The 20,504-nt window shown below is 39.0% G+C and overlaps 1 protein-coding gene across 1 annotated transcript; it reads right to left on the bottom strand.

Annotated features, from left to right (window-relative positions):
• Positions 1-2,947: 2,947 nt before the first annotated feature.
• Positions 2,948-16,437, bottom strand: LOC309978938 (NOP protein chaperone 1-like; the record flags this gene model as incomplete). The annotated part of the gene is given in 3 exon segments (XM_082865787.1): positions 2,948-3,697; positions 3,700-3,887; positions 16,109-16,437. Coding segments are annotated over 3 exon segments (927 nt in total). The 3' UTR covers positions 2,948-3,287.
• Positions 16,438-20,504: the final 4,067 nt, after the last annotated feature.

Below are 20,504 nucleotides of genomic sequence, written 5' to 3'. Positions count from 1 at the left end.
CCACAGCCTCACTGGGAAGCAGGTGCATCACCAGTTAAGCTCAATCAGATCTGTGTTCTAGGTGCTGAGCTTGAGGAGGGCGTCAGTCCTGGGACACTGTGGACACAATGCAGAAAAATTACCTTAAACCCTGAGTCATACTTAAATAGAAAAACTGTGAGATATTAATTCTTATTGCCTCCACTGAGCTATAAACTTGGTGAAGGTGGTTATGTTATACGTTTCACCTCTTAGTCTCCAGAAAATTCCACATGCTGGAATCCTGGAGACTCTCAATAAATATTTGTTACTTTGGTGTGTGAGAGAGCTACCTGATTTTTCTTGAAGGCTCTTGTCCTATGATAATTTACAAAATCCAGAACACTTGGGAGATATGTTCTCCCTTAAGTATCTGATGGATACTGTGGACCCTCCACTTAGTAATGCACATGCACAGACACAAACACATTTCTGCAGTCGACCTCAAGTGTTCTATTTCCCTCTTTTCAAGCTCATAGACCAACCTTTTAGCCTTCTTTATATATGGGCTTTATAATCGTTTGGTGTGTGTGGGTGTGTGCGTACATCAAGAAAGAAAAAGTTAATGGATTTGAGGGGAGAGAACACATCATGTAACTCCTGCCCTCTCTCAAGCCAATCCGACAGCAGATACACTTAGGACATAGGCATTCTCCACGGGGACCATCTCTTTTCCCCAGGTCTTTATTTTTATTTTTAACATCTTTATTGGAGTATACTTGCTTTACACTGGTGTGTTAATTTCTGCTTTTATAACAAAGTGAATCAGCTCTATAGCCTGGTCCTTATTGATTAGCACCATTCTCATTGGAGGAAGAATGGAACTCGGGAGGGGGACCAAGTCCCTCTGACTTCCCTGGCTCAGGGTGCCAAGGGTGGGAGGGGTGCCCCAGCCCCTGCCCCTGTTCCCTGCCTCTGGTTACTCCCTGAAATGTAGGGGCCACAGCCTCAGCTGCAGAAGCAGAAGAGCCACTCCTCTTCTCTTTGCTTAGTGTTCTCATGCAATATCTCTTCCAATATTTTCACTTTCAGCATATGAATGTCCTTACTTCTGAGTGAGTCTCTTGTAGACAACATATAGTTGGACCCTTTTTATGTCTATCTTGTCCATCTTTGTTTTTTTAATGTTATTATTCACCTATATTTTAGTATGAAACTTATAATTTTATTTCTTTATATTTAAATCTTTAAGACCTACATAATTTATCTTAGTACAAATTGGTTTAAAAACAGCCATGCCTGACTCTGTATATTAAATAATTCACCATTTTACACTTACTTAAAACGACATCCCTGTCACATATTAAATTTTTGTTTTTCCTTTTCCTCCTATGTCATAAGAATGTCCAAAGGAACTGAATTTAGTTGACTTCTTTAACTGTATAGAATACCTAGTCGTATTATATGAGAAGGCCATGGCAGGAGAGAAATATAATTCTACACACTAGTATGTATTCTAGACTGACTAGTCTCTTTCACTGACCATCAGACTATTTCTACTTGGCTTTGTATTTCCAGTGAAGTTACACTTTCATAACCGCATGGATAGCATGGCTTAAAATGCCCTGTACATCCTCAATATACCTGTAAATTCATTTATCGACATCATTCGGTGCCTACTGTGTACCATGCACCAAGCTAAGGAGTGAACCAGACAAATACAACTCTTCCCACAATGTGGCATGAATATTATCTGGTAGAAGACAATCCTTAAATATTCACACCAATAATCCATCACAGCTGTGTTTGGTGCTACAAAGTCTACCCTTTGCAGCTGAGAAGTCTCGTTTCCAGATCTGTTCACTTCTGCATACTTTGAGTGCACAGCCGATTTCCAATTCCCAATGAAAAATACCAGAAGGAACTTGGAGAATTATCTTCAGAGTATTTACAAGATGTCATAAGCTAATGAGAGCAGTAGGTAAAAATAGTTAAAAAACAAACCCCTAAAATATTAGGCAACAAAGTCTCATTAGCTCAATGCACTTGGAGACAGTCCTTTAAACTCTCAGGTCTATATCCTGAGCAAAGCCAGGCCCATGGCAGATGAGGTCCCAAACAAGTTAAATAAGATCAAGAATGTGGCAGAAAGGCAACTCCAATGCAGGATCATTTTGCCTTTTGAAAGGGAAAACCTGTTACTACCTCTTTATGTACTGTGCCCTATTTTCCTGGGGTGTCCCTATTCTCTACAATTAATAGGTTTCAAAACTGTGGGCAACTGGAAGGAATAATTTTAATAGCTGAAACAAACAAAAAAATTCCTTTATGAGGAAAAAAAGAAATCCAAAAAACCCACAAAATTTTCCAACAAGCAAATTTTACATGCACTGAGAGGCTACAGAGTCACTGACAGTGATTAAACCACAGAGCACCAGTTTTCCAGCTCAAACTGGAAAGGATTTGTTTTTTTTAATTAAAGTAGATATGTCTGAGGGCATCTAAATATAAGTAATTCTTTGTGAAAAATTTCTCCCTCGAGGTGGGATAGGGAGGGTGGAAGGGAGACGCAAGAGGGAGGGGACATGGGCACACATGTATACATATAGCTGATTCACTCTGTTACAGACCAGAAACCAACACAACATTGTGAAGAAACTATACTCCAATAAAGATGTTTTAAAAAAAATAACTTCTCCCTCAATGAACCCATTTTGATGGTAACAAATAAATATGACTTTATAATAACCTAAAAAGAAACCCAACCTAAGTTTTTGTTTGTTTTGTTTTGTGTTTTCAGTACACGGGCGTCTCACTGCTGTGGCCTCTTCCATTGTGGAGCACAGGCTCCGGATGCGCAGGCTCAGCGGCCATGGCTCACGGGCCCAGCTGCTCCGTGCATATGGGATCCTCGTGGACCGGAGCATGAACCTGTGTCCCCTGCATTGGCAGGCGGACTCTCAACCACTGCACCACCAGGGAAGCCCCAAGAGGCCAATTTAAAACAAAAAGAAATGGGTAACTTGTATTTTTACTTTAAAATAAGTTTGAGATTTCTGAAGTCTATGCTGATGAAAGAGGATGCTAACAAATTCACCCATCACCATACATAAAGTTAAAGTTTCTAAACTAAATCTCTTTAGCGTGAGATCAAAAACAGTCTACTCTTAGAAGATTCCCCAAATGCTATCTCTTCCAACTCTTTAAAAGCTAGCTTCTGTTTCTTCAAGAAGCAAAATACATTCATTTTTGCAAACAAACACTATAGGTATCTGAAATGCAAAATAACCAGCAAGCCACATTCTTTTCCACAGAATTAGCGGGAACTATCACCTGTTTCTCAGATTGTTTATGTCCCTGTTTTCTTTTTTTTCACTGGCAGGACGGTCCAGAACCTCTATTTTGCCTTTTCCATCTTCTGAATGAGGAAGCTTAATTGTATCGATGGTGACTTCACCTTCAGAAGAGGTGCTATCATCTTCATCCTCAAATTCTGAACTGTCCTCTGAACTGTCTTGTGAATTCTCTTGTGAACTGTCATCTTCTTTTGAATCAGACTGATTCATCTCAAACAAGGTCATATCTATTTGCCTAACTTTTCCGAGTGTGTCAATATTTTCAATATTGAAATGACCAGGTGGTGCTGCTGACATTTCTTTCCTTAGCTTTTCATTTGCCTGAGCCATCTGTGGGAAAAAGCTCTGTACTTGGTCCAATAGGGGACTCCTCTCTATCCTGTTTGAAGAGTGGAATTCTTTCTGGAATTATGCTTGGAGTTGATAAGCAACCTGTCCCATATACCTCTGCGGCCGCCCCTGCCCTCCATCAGCAGCTCTCTGGACACCAAGACCCTGGAGCTGTCCCGGGAAAACGACGAACAGCTCGCATCGGGCTGGGATTTGCCGTGGGCCTCCCTGCTGCTCGCCTGTCTTCAGAACAGCCCCTCCAGGCCCAGATGCCGGAAAAAGGCTGGGGACATCTTTGTTTTTTAACTGATGAGTTTAAGCCATATATATATATATATATATATATATATATATATATATATACACATATATATATATATATATAAATTACTGATATGGAATGACATTTACTTGCCAATTTGTTTTCTGTAATGTCATATAGCTTTTCTGTCCCACATTTTCTCACATACTGACGTCCTTTGTTCTTACTTTTTGTACTCATTTTCAAAATTAATTTCTTTGGCTGTGCCAGGTCTTAGTTGTGGCATGGGGGACCTTTGACCTTCTTTGCAGCATGCGAACTCTTAGTTGTGGCATGTGGGATCTAGTTCCCTGACCAGGGATTGAGCCCAGGCCCTCTGCATTGAGAGCATGGAGTCTTCGCCACTGGACCACCAGGGAAGTCCACTGACTTGACTTACTTTTAATTTCCTTCTGTGTATATTCTATAGATAATCAATTTGTGGATACCATGGAGGTTACATATAAAATCCTATCAAACTAGCTTAAACTGATATCAACATAATTTTAATCACACACAAAATCTCTATTACATCTCCAATTACATTACACATTAATTACATGTTATTAATGTCACATATTTACACATTAATTACATGTTAGTAATGTCACAAGTCACATATTTATACATTGTTTTCTGTTAATGTAGATGTACGAATTCATTATTTGGGGATGTTATAACAAAATGCCACAGCTTGGGTAGCTTATAAACAGAAGTTTATATCTAATGGTTCTGGAGGCTGAAGTGTGAGATCAAGGTTGTTAGGTAAAGGTCTTTTTCTGAGTCATAGACTTTTCATTATATCATCACCTGGAGGAAGGGACTAGAGAGCTCTCTGAGGTCTCTTTTAAAAGCACACGAGAGACTTCCCTGGTAGACCAGTGGTTAAGAATCCGTCTTCCAATGCAGGAGACATGAGTTCGATCTTTGGTCAGAGAACTAAGATCACACATGCCAAAGGGCAACTAAGCCCATGCACCACAACTATTGAGCCTGTATGCTGGCTCTACAGCCTGTCTGCCACAACTAGAGAGCCTGTGTGCTGCAACTACCGAGCCCCCATATCACAGCTAGGTATGAAGCCTGTGCGTCACAACAAAGATCCCACGTGCTGCAACTAAGAGCGAATGTAGCCAGATAAGTAAATAAATACATATTTTAAAATAAATAAAAGCACACACATTATATTCATGGTGGCTCTGTCCTCATAACCTAAGCACCCCCCAAAGACCCTACATCCTAATACCAACACATTTGGAGGTTGTATTTTTAACATATGAATTTTGGGGGAAACAGTCACGCAATAGCAATACATTTATAATTATTTTAATATTTTGGCTTAAAAAATATCCTAGAATAATAAAAAGTGTAGTTACAAGTCAAAATTATAGTGTTTTCTCTATTTGTCCATTTATTTACCTTTATCAGAGACATATATATTTTCATATGGCCTCAAGTTACTGGTGTCCTTTCATTTGAACTTGAAGTACTCCCTTTAGCATTTCTTGAAGGATAGATATTATGGTACTGAACTCCTTCAGGTTTTGCCTGAGACTGTCTCTCATGTTCCTCATTTTTGAAGAATAATATTGTAAGATATAGAATTGTTGGTAGGTAGTTCCCGCCAAACTTTAAGCATATCGTTTCACTCTCTTCTGGCCTGCAAAATTTCTGATGAGAAAGCAACTGATAATCTTACTGACAATCACAATTAAGTGGATCATAATAATTGTCACATATAACTTTGTTTATATATATTTCTTAATGCTAACCTATTTACAAAAGTACTTATTGTTTCAAAATTTTGTATTTATCATTCTAAGTTTACTTAACAAATCTATATTTTTATTCTACTTATTTATAAAATAAGAGGTTATTAGTCAAAATTATGAATTCATAGCTGAAATGTGTGGTAAAACATTCTTGATAAGCGTTTTTCCATGTCTGAGAATTTTGATATGAACTCCGCCTTTTCAGTTTGATTTTATCATTGATAGATCCAGTGTGAGGATTCAATGTTGACTAAGGAATTAAAAATCCCTCAGGGCTCTCCTTCATTCATTACAGTAAAAGTGTTTTCTATGCTGTGAATACTCATGTGTATGTAAGTCTATTGAATGATATTCTCCAGTTAAAATGATCTCCATGTCAGTTACATACACATAGTATGTAAATCTTCTGCATGGACTTCCCCCCTTTGTGGGATTTCTACTAGCTATCATCAAAATTCAGTCTAATTTAGTCCATAAAGTGAACACTTTATGCTGATCTAGTGTTTACACTGCACTGTAACTGAGTTCTATGAGTCTGCTGAATTCCTCACTTACCTCATTCCCAGGTTTCACATGTGGATGACCAGGGTTCACACCTGAAGAAATTTACTATTTTCTTACAGCTACATTGTTCCACCAGGAAAATAACTTGCTTGGATATCATTTCTTGCTTTTAATGGTCACAGTTTTTGCTTGAAATAAGACAAAAATAATAATTAAATTAAATAAATAAATAAGAAACAACACATGTGACATTTGGGGATTAAATTGTTGAAAAGTACATTACATGGGGAAAGAACATGAATTTGAGGAATATACCAGTGAATAGAAACATGGTTTAGAAAAATGTTAATAAGATGTTCAGTGTTTAGGTAGAAGAAAAATAAAATAAATTCAGATGCTACAGGGAATATGAGAGGAAAAATTATTAAAGAGACCGTGGCAAAGACAAAAACATGAAATTTTAACTCCCACGTGGACAGGAATTTTGCTTCTCTGAGGTGAAAAGTACAGGGGGAAACGTGAAGAGAAATTGATGTGTGATGCATAATGACAGAATCTGGATAATTTGACCCAATGGCTTCACATACATTTCTAAAAATATCCTTTAGTCGAGCCAACCTCCAGTTGACATTCCAAGTGTCCTGCTCCCTCCCCACACAGAGCACATGTGTCTGGAGCTGACTTGGACCCCAGCCTGGGGAAACCCTCCTCTTCCCTCCACACCTACTCTTCTTGCTCCAACTGGGAAATTTTATCTGTTTTGCAGAGTGGATGCCCTGATACATGTGGGAAATGCTAGATGGATTTAAAGTTCTGTGCTGAGAACAGTGCATGCAATGCAAGTGCAGGACAACATGCCAAGGCTCAAGTGTGGGGGCATCAATGGCAGCCCAAGTTCGAGCACCCGGAAGGGGGGAAACACTGAAGGTTGTCACCCGACACTTCACTCAAAGACAGTAAAAGTCTCTGGTTGCTGCTCTTCTTGCCCAAGAGGAAAGACAGGCTGCAGGCTGCCTAGACGTCTCAGCCAGGAAGGAAGCAACGTTTTCATAATGTGGTTAACACTGTTTTCTAACAGAATCCAATAAACGTAAGACCCATGAGGTTATTACTTGGAGTTCATGTAGAAAGGGGGATACAAGCTGTCATGTGTTTTTTGCTGTGTTCAAACCTCATAGTAGTCCCCCGAGCAGAAGAATTACTTAGCAACATAAAGTCACTTGTCTGTTAGATAAAATAACCCTCACCTGTGTCCAGTATTATTCTGCGTGTTGGTGGCAGACTAGTAAGGTATACGTGAGATTGTGGTAATGGAGATTTTATCTCCATGCAGGGACAAATGTGGTGTGATAATTAAAGGAACACATTCGTTCCAGGTTGCTCTAAGTGCTACAGAAGCATGAGTCAGGGACAAGAGTGCAGCAGCATATGTGGAAGCTGCAGAGTCTATATAAATAAGACATGCATAAGGAAGTAAATAAATATTGAGAGATGCACTCAGAAGATGAGACAACGGGCGTCCTCCAGCATCACATCTGTGTATATCTTTCTCTGCAATATGTCCAGCAGTTCCTTCTCTTTATGAGTGAGTACTACAAACACGTTCTCAAAGGTCACTGATCTCTAAAGCCCCGTCAATGGCTTCTCTGGGCTGATATGGCATGTGCCTTACATACATATTCAGAAATATATATACTGTGAAGAAATGTTGCTAAAGGAAAAATATGAGGTGTTGTGTAACATAACCTATCAATTTCCCAAGAAAATGGTATTTCAACTTCCAGATAGGTTATTATAAAAAATTTTACATGCAAATTCATAAGTAATATTCTCCTCCCAATTCCAAGTAAGTCTGTAGGTGCATCAAAAGGCAATCAATAACCCTGATCTGCCACTTTGTCAATTGACAGGCAGTGGGGATAGAGATAGAGCTGAAGCTCCATGTACATTTTATGTGTTGCACCTGGAGTCCAGTCCTCCGAATTAGAAAAGTCAGCCCAGAAGCTGACATTGTGACAAGTGAGAAGTAAGGAGAGTATCCTTGACATGCCTGAACCTGGGGACATGTTTTAAATTCACTCAGGGGTCCAGGAAAAGCTGGTGCAGCACTGGCAGACATAGAGATGGTGACGTGCCTGCTCAAGTAACCATTTCTTTTTCTAAGTCCCCCAGGAAGGCCCTGCACTGTTTATGCCAACATATCATCCTCCCTGCTGACCCAGGATCACCTGCTTGTTTTCTCCTCTCAGAAAAAATTTCTTTGTGCAAACCTAGCATTCTGTCTCTAAAATATCCCAGAGGACATCTGATATAGGTACCCTGAAATTTACTTAGAGGAGTCTGTACGCAAATCTGCAATCTTTCTAAGTTTATTTTTCTCTTTAACAGTAGTAATGGTAATATCATCATAATTCTCACTATTATTGTTTTTAGTCCATTTTATTACCTTTATTAATATGCATTATCTTTATGGTTGTTTCTACATAACACTGAGTAGACCTGCTCTATGCTAAAGATTGTCTGATTTACTGCAGATCATTATGGAGGGTTTCCCAACATACAAAATACATACACCTAGTTACTCCTGAGCTCCCACAGCACTTAGCTGGGTGCTCTAGACTCAAGGTCTCTATGAAGCTGAGGCTGAGGTCTCAGCTGTCGCTCCACAGGGGAGGACTTTTTCCCAGACTCACTGAGATGGGTACTGGCAGGATGCAGTCTGAGCTGAGAGCCTAGGGCCTCTGCCTGGAGGCCTGGGACTTCCCTGTGTTCTCTCCTACGTGGGCCTCTCCATATGGCAGCTAGTAACACCCATGCAGGCTTCCCCAGGTCCAGGGATAGGAGAGAGAGACAGACAGAAACAGAGAGAGAACATAGGATGCAGCAAGTGAAATAAAAGTGACAGAGGTTCTATCAATGAATCTTAACACTGACCTCCCCTGATTGGCTACATTCTGTTGGTCAGAAGCCAGTCACTAGCTACTTAGCACTTGCACAAAGAGTTTTCTCGCTGCATGTGGACCACAGTCTGTGGCTGGGAACAGCCAGGAAGGCATGTTCAGTGGTCTCCCACAGAACTGGGAAAAGTGGCTGCATTCTGGATATAACTGAAAGTGAGGAAAGTCCAGCCTCAATCATCAGAAGAGAAGTGAAAAGAAGCCAATGGGTTACATGTCATTTCTCATCCACTAAAGCAGCAAAACAAAAGCTCCCCAAACTCCTGAAACTGAAACCCTTGGTGTGAATGAGGCACAGGACCACTCATTCCTCAGTGGTACGAGGGGCACCGACTCTTCCAGGAGGATAATGGCTGCCTCATCCCAAGATGCCACCCACTTGATTAAGGAGGTTACTTCTAGAAAGCAAAGGCACAGTGGTCAGAGGTGTGGGTAGTGTTGTCTGTCTTATTTCTAAGAGCCTTGCATGGACACCTGCTTCCAGAGGGGAGCTGGTTCCACTGACAGTGAGAACAGGCTGCAGCTGTTTAAAATGACAATGTCCATACTACCCAAAGCAGTCTACAGGTTTAATGTGATCACTATCAAATTACACATGAAAATTTTTCACAGAAGTAGAAGAAATAACCCTAAAATGTATATGGAACCATAAAAGACCCAGAATTGCCAAAGCAATCCTGAGGAAAAAGAACAAAGCAGGAGGCATAACCCTCCCAGTCTTCAGACAATGCTACAATGCTAATCAGAACAGCCTGATATTGGAACAAAAACAGACATATGGGTCAATGGAACAGAATAGAGAGCCCAGAAATAAACCCACAGAACCATGGTCAATTCATCTCTGATGAAGAATAGAGAATGGGGGAAAAGACGGTCTCTTCAGCAAGAGGTGTTGGAAAAGTTGGTTCATGCAAATCAATTAAATTAGAACACTCTCCCACCATACACAAAAATAAACTCACAATGGCTTAAAGGCTTAAATATAACACATAACACCATAAAACTCCTAAAAGGGAACGTAGCCAAACATTCTCTGTCATAAACTGTACCAGTGTTTTCTTAGGTCAGTCTCCCAAGGCAATAGAAATAAAAGCAAAAATAAACAAATGGGACCCACTCAAACTTATAAGTTTTCTTACAGCAAAAGAAACAATAAACAAAATGAAAAGACAACATACAGACTAGGAGAAAATATTTCCAAATGATGTGACCAACAAGGGCTTAATTTCCAAAATATACAAAAAGCTCATACAACTCAATAACAAAAAACCAAAAAAACAAATCAAAAAATGGGCAGAAGACTGAAACAGACATTTCTCCCAAGAAAACATACAGATGGCCAATAGGCACACAAAAGGTTGCCCATCATCATTAATTTTTAGAGAAATGCAAATTAAAACTACAATGAGGTACCACCTCACACCAGGCAGAATGGCCATCATCAAAATGTCTGCAAATAAGAAACACAGGAGGGGGTGTGGAGAAAAGGGAACCCTCCTACACTGTTGTGGGAATATAAATTGACACAGCCACTGTGGAGAATAGTATGGAGGTTCCTATAAATAGAGTTGCCTTATGATCCTTCAATCCCACTCTTGGGCATATATCTGGAGAAAACCATAATTCGAAAAGATACATGCACCCCAATGTTCATAGAAGCACTGTTTCTAATAGCTAAGACAAGCAAGCAACTTAAATATCCATTAACAGATGAATGGATACAGAAGATGTGGTACAAATATACAATGGAATATTACTCAGCCGTAAAAAGAATGAAATAATGCCTTTTGCAGCAACATGGATGTAACTAGAGATTCACATACTAAGTGAGGTAAGCCATAAAGATAAAGACAAATGCTATATGGTATTACTTATATGTGAAATCTAAAATATGACACAATTGAACCTATCTACAAAACAAAACAGACTCACAGACATAGAGAACAGACTTGTGGTTACCAAGGGGGAGGGAGTTGGGGAAGGATGGACTGAGAGTTTGGGGTTAGTAGCTGCAAACTCTTACATATAGAATGGATAAAAAACAATGTCCTACTGTATAGCACCGGGAACAGGATATTCAATATCCTGAGATAAACCATAATGGAAAAGAATATAAAACAGATGTATATAAGTGTATAACTGAGACACATTGCTATATGGCAAAAATTAATACGACATTGTAACTCAATTATATTTCAATTAAAAAAAAAGAATCAGTTTATCTGAAGAACATTAAAGGCCAAATGATCCTAAGAGTCATATACAGAGCATTCTATCCAACATACGCTGAATACACAGTCTTCTCAAGTGCAGAAAAAATAATTTCTAGCAAAGACCATATGACAGACCACATATCAAATCTTAATAAATTCAGGAAGACTTAATTTATACCAAGTATATTATCTGAAAATATTATTAAACTAGAAATCAATAACAGGAGGAAAACTGGAACTCTAACTAATACAAAAAAATTAATCAACACTCTCCTGACCAACTAATTTATCAAAGAAAAAATTTAAGAAGAAATAACACAGTATTTGGAGACAAACTGAAATGGAAACACAGTATACTAAAAGCTATGGGATGCAGCCAAAGGAGTGTTAAGAGGGAGGTTTATTGCAACAAATGCTTACCTTCCGAATTAAGAAATATCTCAAATAAAAAACCTAACTCTTCTGTTCAAGGACGTGGAAAAAGACAAAACTGAGCCCAAAATTAGCAGAAGTAAGAAAATTATAAAGATTACAGAAGAAATCAGTGTGATAGAGAAGAGGAAAACAATAGAAAAGAAAAGTGATGCTAAGAGTTGGTTCATTAAAAGATAAAATTTTGAACCTTTAGCTAGATTAACCAAGGAAAAGGAGAGAAGACCCAAATCAACAAAATTATAAATAAAAGAGAAGACATTACAACACCACTACAGAGATAAGAAGGATAACATGTTACTTTGAACTACTACATGCTAACAAACTGGGCAACCTAGATAAATGAAAAAAATTCTTAGAAAGATACAACCCATCAAAAGTGAATTAGGAAGAAAGAGAAAATCTAAATGAAGCAATTAGTAGTATGGAAATTAAATCAGTAATCAAAACTCTTCAAATGCAGAAAAACTCAAGATCAAATGGCTTCACTGGTAAATTTTACCAAATATTTAATGCATTAATGCCAAACCTAAAAGTTTTCAAAAAAGAAAGAGAAAAAACGGATAAGGAGAGAAAACTCCCAAGCTCAATTTACGAGGCCAGCATTACTTTGATATAATAATCTGAAATGAACACTGCCAATTACAGGCCAATAACACTGATGAATATAGGTTTAAAAATTCTGAATAAATACTAGCAAATCAAATAAATGGGATGCATCATATTAATAGAACAAAGGAAAAATATAATATCAATAGGCACAGAAAAAGCATTTGTTAAGTTAGGTATAAAATGAATGTAACTCAACATAATAAAGGCTAAATATCGGGACTTCCCTGGTGGCGCAGTGGTTAAGAATCTGCCAGCCAATGCAGGGGACATGGGTTCAAGCCCTGGTCCGGGAAGATTTCACATGCTAAGGAGCAACTAAGCCCATGCGCCACAACTATTAAACCTGCGCTCTAGAGCCCGTGAGCCACAAATACTGAGCCTGTGTGCCACAACTACTGAAGCCCACATGCTTATAGCCCATGCTCTGCAACAAGGGAAGCCACTGCAATGAGAAGCCCATGCACCACAATGAAGAGTAGCTGCCACTCACTGCAACTAGAGAAAGCCCGCATGCAGAAACAAGGACCCAATGCAGCCAAAAGTAAACATTTTTTTAAAAAAAGGCCAAATATGACAAGGTCACAGTTCAAAGCACACTCAAAAATGAAAGTGTGAAACTTTTTGTCTAATATCAGAAACAAGACAAGGGAGTCCACTCTCACCACTCATTCAGCATAGTAATGGAAGTCCTAGCCAGGGCAATCAGTCAAGGAAGAGAAATAAAAGGCATCAGAACTGGAAATTAAGAAGTAAAAATGTGTCTATTTTAAGATAACATGATTTTATATATAGAAACTGAAAAACTTCACCAAAAATCTATTAAAACTAATCAACATAATCAGTAAAGTTGCAGAATAAAAACTTAAAATGCAAAAATCAGTCATATTTCTAGATACTAACAATGATCTGAAAAAAGAAAACCATTCTATTTATAAGAGCATCCAAACTAATAAAATAATAAGGAATAAATTTATCTAAGGAGTTGAAAGATATCTACAATACAAGCTACAATACACTGATGAAAAAAATTGCAGAAGACAGAAATAAACGTAAAGTTATCCCTTGTTCATGATTGGAAGAATTAATATTTTTAAAATGTCCACACCACCTAAAGCCATCTATGGATTTAATGCAATTCCTATCAAAATCCAATGGCATTTTTTAAAGTAGAATAAAACAACAGAGAAATGTATGAGGAATCAAAAAAGAACTTGTATATGCAATGCGATCATGAGAAAGAACAACAAACCTGGAGGTATCACATTCCATGTTATCAAACTGTATTATAAACTATAGTAATGTAAATAGTATGGTATTGTCATGTAAAAAGGCATACACAACAATGGAATAGAACTGAGAATCCAGATATAAACCCATACATATAAGGTGAACTAATATTTGATAAGACAGTCAGGAACACTCGGTGGAGAGACAATCTCTTCATTAAACAGTGCTTGGAAAACTGCATAGTTACATGCAAAAGAATAAAGCTAGACTCCTGTCTAACACCACTCATGACAATTAAATAGAAATAATATAAGGTAAAGACGGAAGGCCATAAAACTCCTAGAAGAAAACAATAAAAAAAATTTTTAACATGGTCTTAAATATTATTTTTGATGATACCTTAAGCACAAGCAACAATTTAAAAAATTAACAAGTGGAACTATATCAAACTAAAAGTCTGCTACACAGCTAAATAAATAATCAACAAGATGAAAAGAGCCTATGTAATCAAAAATAATATTTGCAAACCTTACACCAAATAAGGGGTTGATATCCAAAATACATCATAGAACTCAGTAGCACAAAATAATTAAGCCAATTAAAACCTGTGCCAAAGACCCCAACAGACATTTTTCCAAAGAAGATATGTGAATGTACAACAAGTACATGAAAATGTGTTCAACGTCACTACATATCAGGGAAATTAAATCAAAACCACAATGAGATATCACCTCAGGACTGTTAGAATGGAATTCATCAAAGAGACAAGAGATCTGCTAGCAAATGCTAGCAAAGATGTGGAGAAAATGGATGATTTGTGTGCTTTTGGTTGTCTTATAAATTGGTTCAGCCTCTATGGAAAACACTAGAGAAGGCCCTTAAAATTTAATAGGGCAACCATATGGTCCAGCATTTTAAACTATGGGAATATATTAAAAGAATTACAAACACTATGTTGAAGAGATATCTGCACCTCCATGTTCATAGAAGCAGTGTTTACAATAGCCAAGACATGGAAAAAACGTGTGTCTATCAACAGATGAGTGGATATAAACCTTGTGATATATTTAGAAAAAGGAGTAATATTCAGCCATAAGAAAGAAGGAAATCCCGCCATTGGTGACAATATGGATGGACCTTGAGGGTGTGATACTAAGTGAGAGAAGTCAGACCAAGCTTAAATGTGGGAAAAAAAAATAAAACAACAAAACACTCATAGAAAAAGATCAGATTTTTGGTTACCAGAGGAGGGAAGTGGGAAGAGGCAGAATTTGATGAAGTCCAAAAGTACCAACTTGCAGTTATAGGGTAAGTAAGTATTGAGAACGTTATATACAACATGATGAATAGAGTTAACACTGTCATATGGTATATTTGAAAGATGTTCAGCAAGTAGATCTTAAGAGTTCTCATCACAGGAGAATATATTTTCCTTTTTTTTTCTTTTCTTGCATCTATATAAGATGATGTATGTTAACTAATCTTACTGCAATAACAATTTCACAATATATGGAAGTGAAATCATTATAATGTGCATTTTCAACTTAAATAGTACTGTGTTCAATTATATCTCAATAAAACTGGGGGGGGGAATTACAACAGCTTTACAATAATGCCTTTTAAATTTAAAAAAAAATTTAAAAGCAAATGGAAACACAACTTGCTAAAACTTATGGGCTGCAAGAAAAACAGTAATAAGAGAGTTTATTGAAACAAATGCCTACAATATGAAAAAAGAAAGATCACAAATAAGCAACCTTACTTCTCAGGGGACTAGCAAACAAAGGAACAAACCACTAAGCTCACAAGTAGCAGAGCAATGAAATAAGAAATATGAGAATAGAAATAAAACAGAGACCATGCAAACAATAGAAAACATCAATGCAAGAGGTGGTTTTTGAAATGAAAACAAAATTAACCTTTTAGCTATACTAATGAAGAATAAAAGAGAATACTCAAATAAAATCAGAAATGAAAAAGGAGACATTACAACTGATGCAACAAAAATACCACAGCTCATGAGAGGTGACCATCAACACATATATACCATCAAGTTTGATACCCTAGAAGAAAAGAATTCTTAGCAACATAAAAACTACCAAAACTGAATCATGAGGAAATAGACAAGCCTTACACACCAACGATGAGTGAAAAGATTGTATCAGTAATAAAAAATTTCCCAAAACAAAGGCTAGGACCAGATGGTTTCATTGGGAAATTCAACCAAACATTTAAATCGAATTGAAACAAATCCATGTCAAACTTTTCTAAAAAACTTTGAGGTACATTCCCAAACTCATTTGATGAGTCCAGCATTATCCTGATACCAAAGCTAGATAAGAACACTACAAGAAAAAATAAAACTGTCAAGTATTACTGATATAGATGCAAAAATTCTCAGTGAAATACTAGCAAAAAGAATTCAACAGTATATTAGTGGTCGTACTTTCTCAGTTTTTCCAAGTCATCGGGAGGTGGGGAACGACACGGATGTACTCGGACGGCGCTTGGCCTTCCCTGGCCTCCGCGCTGTATCCCGAACTTATTCACCAATTTTTTACGTCTCTCGCTGGAGTGGAGCCCGGGCCGGATGGCGAAACAAGGAGGCGCTGGGAGGGCGACCGCGGGCCTTCCCTTCCTCCTGCCCACGGGAAGATGACGCCCCGACCCACAGGCCATCCAGCGGTGCGTCCTCGCTGCTTTGGGAGCCTGGGTCCGTACAGGTGCTGTCGTGGCACTGGGGCTGCTCCCCGGGGGCCACTTTCTTTTCTGCATGTTCCACAGGAAACAGTCACAGATCTCCGTAGATGGGATTCCCCTGCATTCTGGCTGCGTCTACACTGGCAGCAACCGGCGTCCTGTCTCCTTTTTGCCTCGGCGCAGCTCTTGTGTGTTGACAGCACACACAAGTCCCCTCACCGCGGGGGACGACACAGAGTGTCGCGGGCGAGCAGGGAGGACTCTCCAGGAGCCGCGACCGTCCCACCTGGGTCTCGGTGGTCAGAGCCCCTAACAAACATGTGGGAAACGGGGTGCGGCCTGGGCCATCCGCTGGTGGTCGGGAGGAGCCCTGAGTCCGGGCACAATCTTGGTTGGAAGAGGTTGTCTGAGGCTCCCCCACGGAATAAGCTCTCTCTCTAGATCCTGGGAACGGTGCTTTATGTTTCCATGAATTAGTACATTCAACCCTGCTGTTCTAAAACAATCTGGAAATGGATTGCTCCATGTCTGCAATGATCTGTCAGTTTCTCAGTACCGAGATAGGTATCTGCCCTTCTTGTGAGAAAAATCCTTTGGCTCCAAAATTCTAATATAGGGGATAAACCACTGCCTGACTCTGAGTTCTTGGAATTTTTCTGTCCAGGTACACACAGTTCTCCAGGAGTAGCAGCCTTGTAAAAGAGTAAATTAATTTATAATTTTCTTTTAATTTATGAGAGAAATGATACATTAAAAATTGAAGTAACAGGATTAGTTGAATTAATGCTGACTCTGAGTTCTCTGTGCTGAGACTGGAGCTCCAACTGAAGGCTCTTCCACCATGAGTACAGGTGTAGGGTTTCTCTTCACTTGAATGTCCCGGTGGTTTAAGAAAGAGAAATTCTAGCTGAAGGCTCTACCTCATTGATTGCAGATATAGAGTGTCTCTTCTTGAGTTCTCTGGTACATATAAATGTGAGAGCAGCATCTAAGAGTTCTTCCACATTTATTATATTTATAGGGCTTCTTCCCAATGTGACTTCTCACATGATGTCTAAGGTCATGGCTTTGTCTTATGTTTTCCCACATGATGACACTCACAAGGTTTCCTCTCCAGTGTGAATGAGTCCACGACTTTGAAGTAACCAAGTTTCAACTGAAAGCTCTTCCAGATTTATTCCAGACATAGAACTTCTCTGCTATTTGAGCTCATATATGTGAATGAAAGTTGACCTCTGATGAACGGTCTTCCACATTCACTTCGTTTTTAAGGTTTCTCTCCAGTGTGATTTTTCATGTGTGTAAAGGCAAAACTCCAGCTGAGCTATTTCTCACTGTCATAACATTTGTAGGGGTCCCTCCACGGTGAGTTCTCTCATGCCATGTAAGTTTAGAGCATTGACTAAAGCTTTCCCACATTGATAGGATCTATATGGTTTCTCTGCAGTATAATTCACCTTATGTTATTGATACTTAAAAAAGGAATATTGGCCAAAGGCTCTTCCAGATTAGTGACAAGTTTAGGATTTTTCTCCTGTGTGAATTTTTGGTGTATATAAAGGTGAAGGCTCCAGTAGAATTCTTTCCCACATTCATAGCATTTATAGGGATTCTCTCCTGTTTGAGTTAATACCTGTGAAATTCACATTGTTGCATGTGAAATCTCCTCACATGCATTACATTCCATGGACACTCCTCCAGAGTGAAGACTCTGCTATGTGCAAGGAAAGGAGAGGCTGTTACAGATGTTCATGCACGTCCATGTACTCATTTCTCTATGTACTGGCTCTAGTCTGCTCTCTCACTGGTAGTCTTCTTTTAAAATAAACTGCCCATGTTCGTTCTATTCACATGCAGTGTTACTTGGTGAATTCACACTGATTTTCTATTTTGTAGCCTCTCGCCTGCATAACTTTCTGATTAAATTTTAAGTCTTCTTTATTTTTCACATGTTATATACATGAGCTATGTTGAGGCAATTCCCCTTTTATTGAAACTGAAGTTCCAGTTTTTCTTCAGGGAAATGTTATTCCAAACTTTAAAGTATTCCAAATATTCTACTGGGGCAGAATTTATGCTCAGGCGTTTTATCCATCAGCAGATTGTCATGAACTCCTATTTTATCCCATTACCAGGTCTCTTATGTGATGACTGAGTTCATCCCCAAGAAACATACCGTTGACCTGCAGATAAATGGGTCCTTCCTGAACGCATGCTGTGTTGGTATCATTTCATGTTTTTTAAGGTCACCTTCCATGTCTGAGAAAAAGAGAAAAGTAATAGCTACAGTGACTTAGGGGAAGGAGAATTTTGCAAATGCTCACAAAGCTAATGTAAGTATGTGTCAAGTATTGGCTTTAACACAGAGAAAAGATGTGAAATGGAGGAATATAGCAACAATTAGATACATGATATAGAACATTGATGATGTATACTATTTTTAAGAGTAAAATGACTGAAAAATAAAGTGAAGGTGGGATGTCAGGGAGATTAAGACACAGTAAATCAACAAAAGGGAGAGACTGAAAAAAAGTTACTACATGAATAAGAGTAACAGAAAGAGCACTTTCTCAGAAGCCAAGGAATGTACATAAAGTTAGATGAATAGAGATTAATGTGCTCAAAGAATTAGGACACCATTGGAGTGGTATTTCTGCATTGGCCTTACAAGGTGTGAGAAGACTTCTTCTTCAAGGAAATCTGCAGTTGACATTACAGGTCCAATTCTCTCACTGACCAGGCCCCTCTCCACATAGAATCTCAAGAGCCTGCAGCCCACCTAGAGCTGGGACTCTGGGAATCCTCTTTCTTCCTCTACACCTCTTCTCCTGATTACAGCTGAGAAATCACATCTACTTCTGGAGGCAAAAACCATTTGTGGAAAAATGTATATGGATTTGGAGGTGTTATTTGGCATCTGCGTGTGGTCTTCAGGTTCACATCAGGAGGAGAAGCAAGGCCAACAGGAAAGAGCAGCACAGGGAAGGGCGTCCTGAGCTCTGGCAGCACACCAGCCCTTCCCCAGAACAGAAGGACACTGACCATTGCTTCAGATGTTAAGGAACTGTCTGTTGATGTGTAGCTCCCAGGACTTTGACAGACTGCAGGATCATTTTTTTCCACTTTCCTATGACCAGTGTGAATCAATTGTTCTATAGTGGATTAAACTTTATTTTCAAAAAAAAAATCAAATATTATAACTCAATGCCAACCCTATGACTTGAATTTTAAAGGGACAATATCTGTTCTGTGTAACTTTGTAGGGTTAAACTCCACCGGAGTTTGCACAGCAGAATGGTTTTTGGAAAATATTTAATGCATTTATTTATCCATTTAAGGCCTCCATGCAGTGAGCGCCCAGCACTGGTCTGAGTGTTAGATATGGAGCCACAAGAAAGGCATACTACAGTTATCAGAAAGTCTACTATCTTTTGAAATGGCAAAGAGGAAGTAAACAAATGAACAAGATCATTTCGTCCAGGTTTTAGTAAGTGCTTTATGAGTGTATATGTGTCAGGTTGGGGTGGGGAGTAAACTCTGGGGAAGCTACTCTGGATGATTTTTTATTAAATAAATAAATGCTGACAGTGTCATCCACAGAGAACAGATGACTGTTGTTCTCCAGCATCACATCCCTGTGCAGATTCCTCTGAGATGGCTCTAACAGGCCTCTCTTTTTTTTTTTTTTTTTTTTGCGGTATGTGGTCCTCTCACTGTTGTGGCCTCTCCTGTTGTGGAGCACAGGCTCCGGACGCGCAGGCTCAGCGGCCATGTCTCACGGGCCCAGGCACTCCGCGGCATCTGGGATCTTCCTGGACCGGGGCACAAACCCGTGTCCCCTGCATCGGCAGGGGCACTGTCAATCACTGAGCCACCAGGGAAACCCAGGTCTCCCTTTTGTGATGAAGATTATAGCCACAATTTGAAGGTGGCTAATTCCTAAAAACATGCTGGACATTCTGGTTCAGGCATCTCCATGCCCAAGAGTATCCAGAGGTGATGGTTGAGGGTAACTGCACTGGGATAAGGCAGCTGTGTGTATCAAAAGCTCAAACCCTTCTTGAGGCCAAGTCCAATATTTCTCTGGGCTGACTTGGCCTATGTCTTTCAAATGCATCACAGAGATGTGCACACTCTGAATA

Source organism: Leucopleurus acutus (genome assembly GCF_964270905.1).
Source record: "Leucopleurus acutus genome assembly, contig: HAP1_SCAFFOLD_285, whole genome shotgun sequence".
NCBI classification, from domain to species: domain Eukaryota; kingdom Metazoa; phylum Chordata; class Mammalia; order Artiodactyla; family Delphinidae; genus Leucopleurus; species Leucopleurus acutus.
Note: the sequence above shows the minus strand (reverse complement) of the source record. Positions and strands in the feature narration are given on the sequence as shown.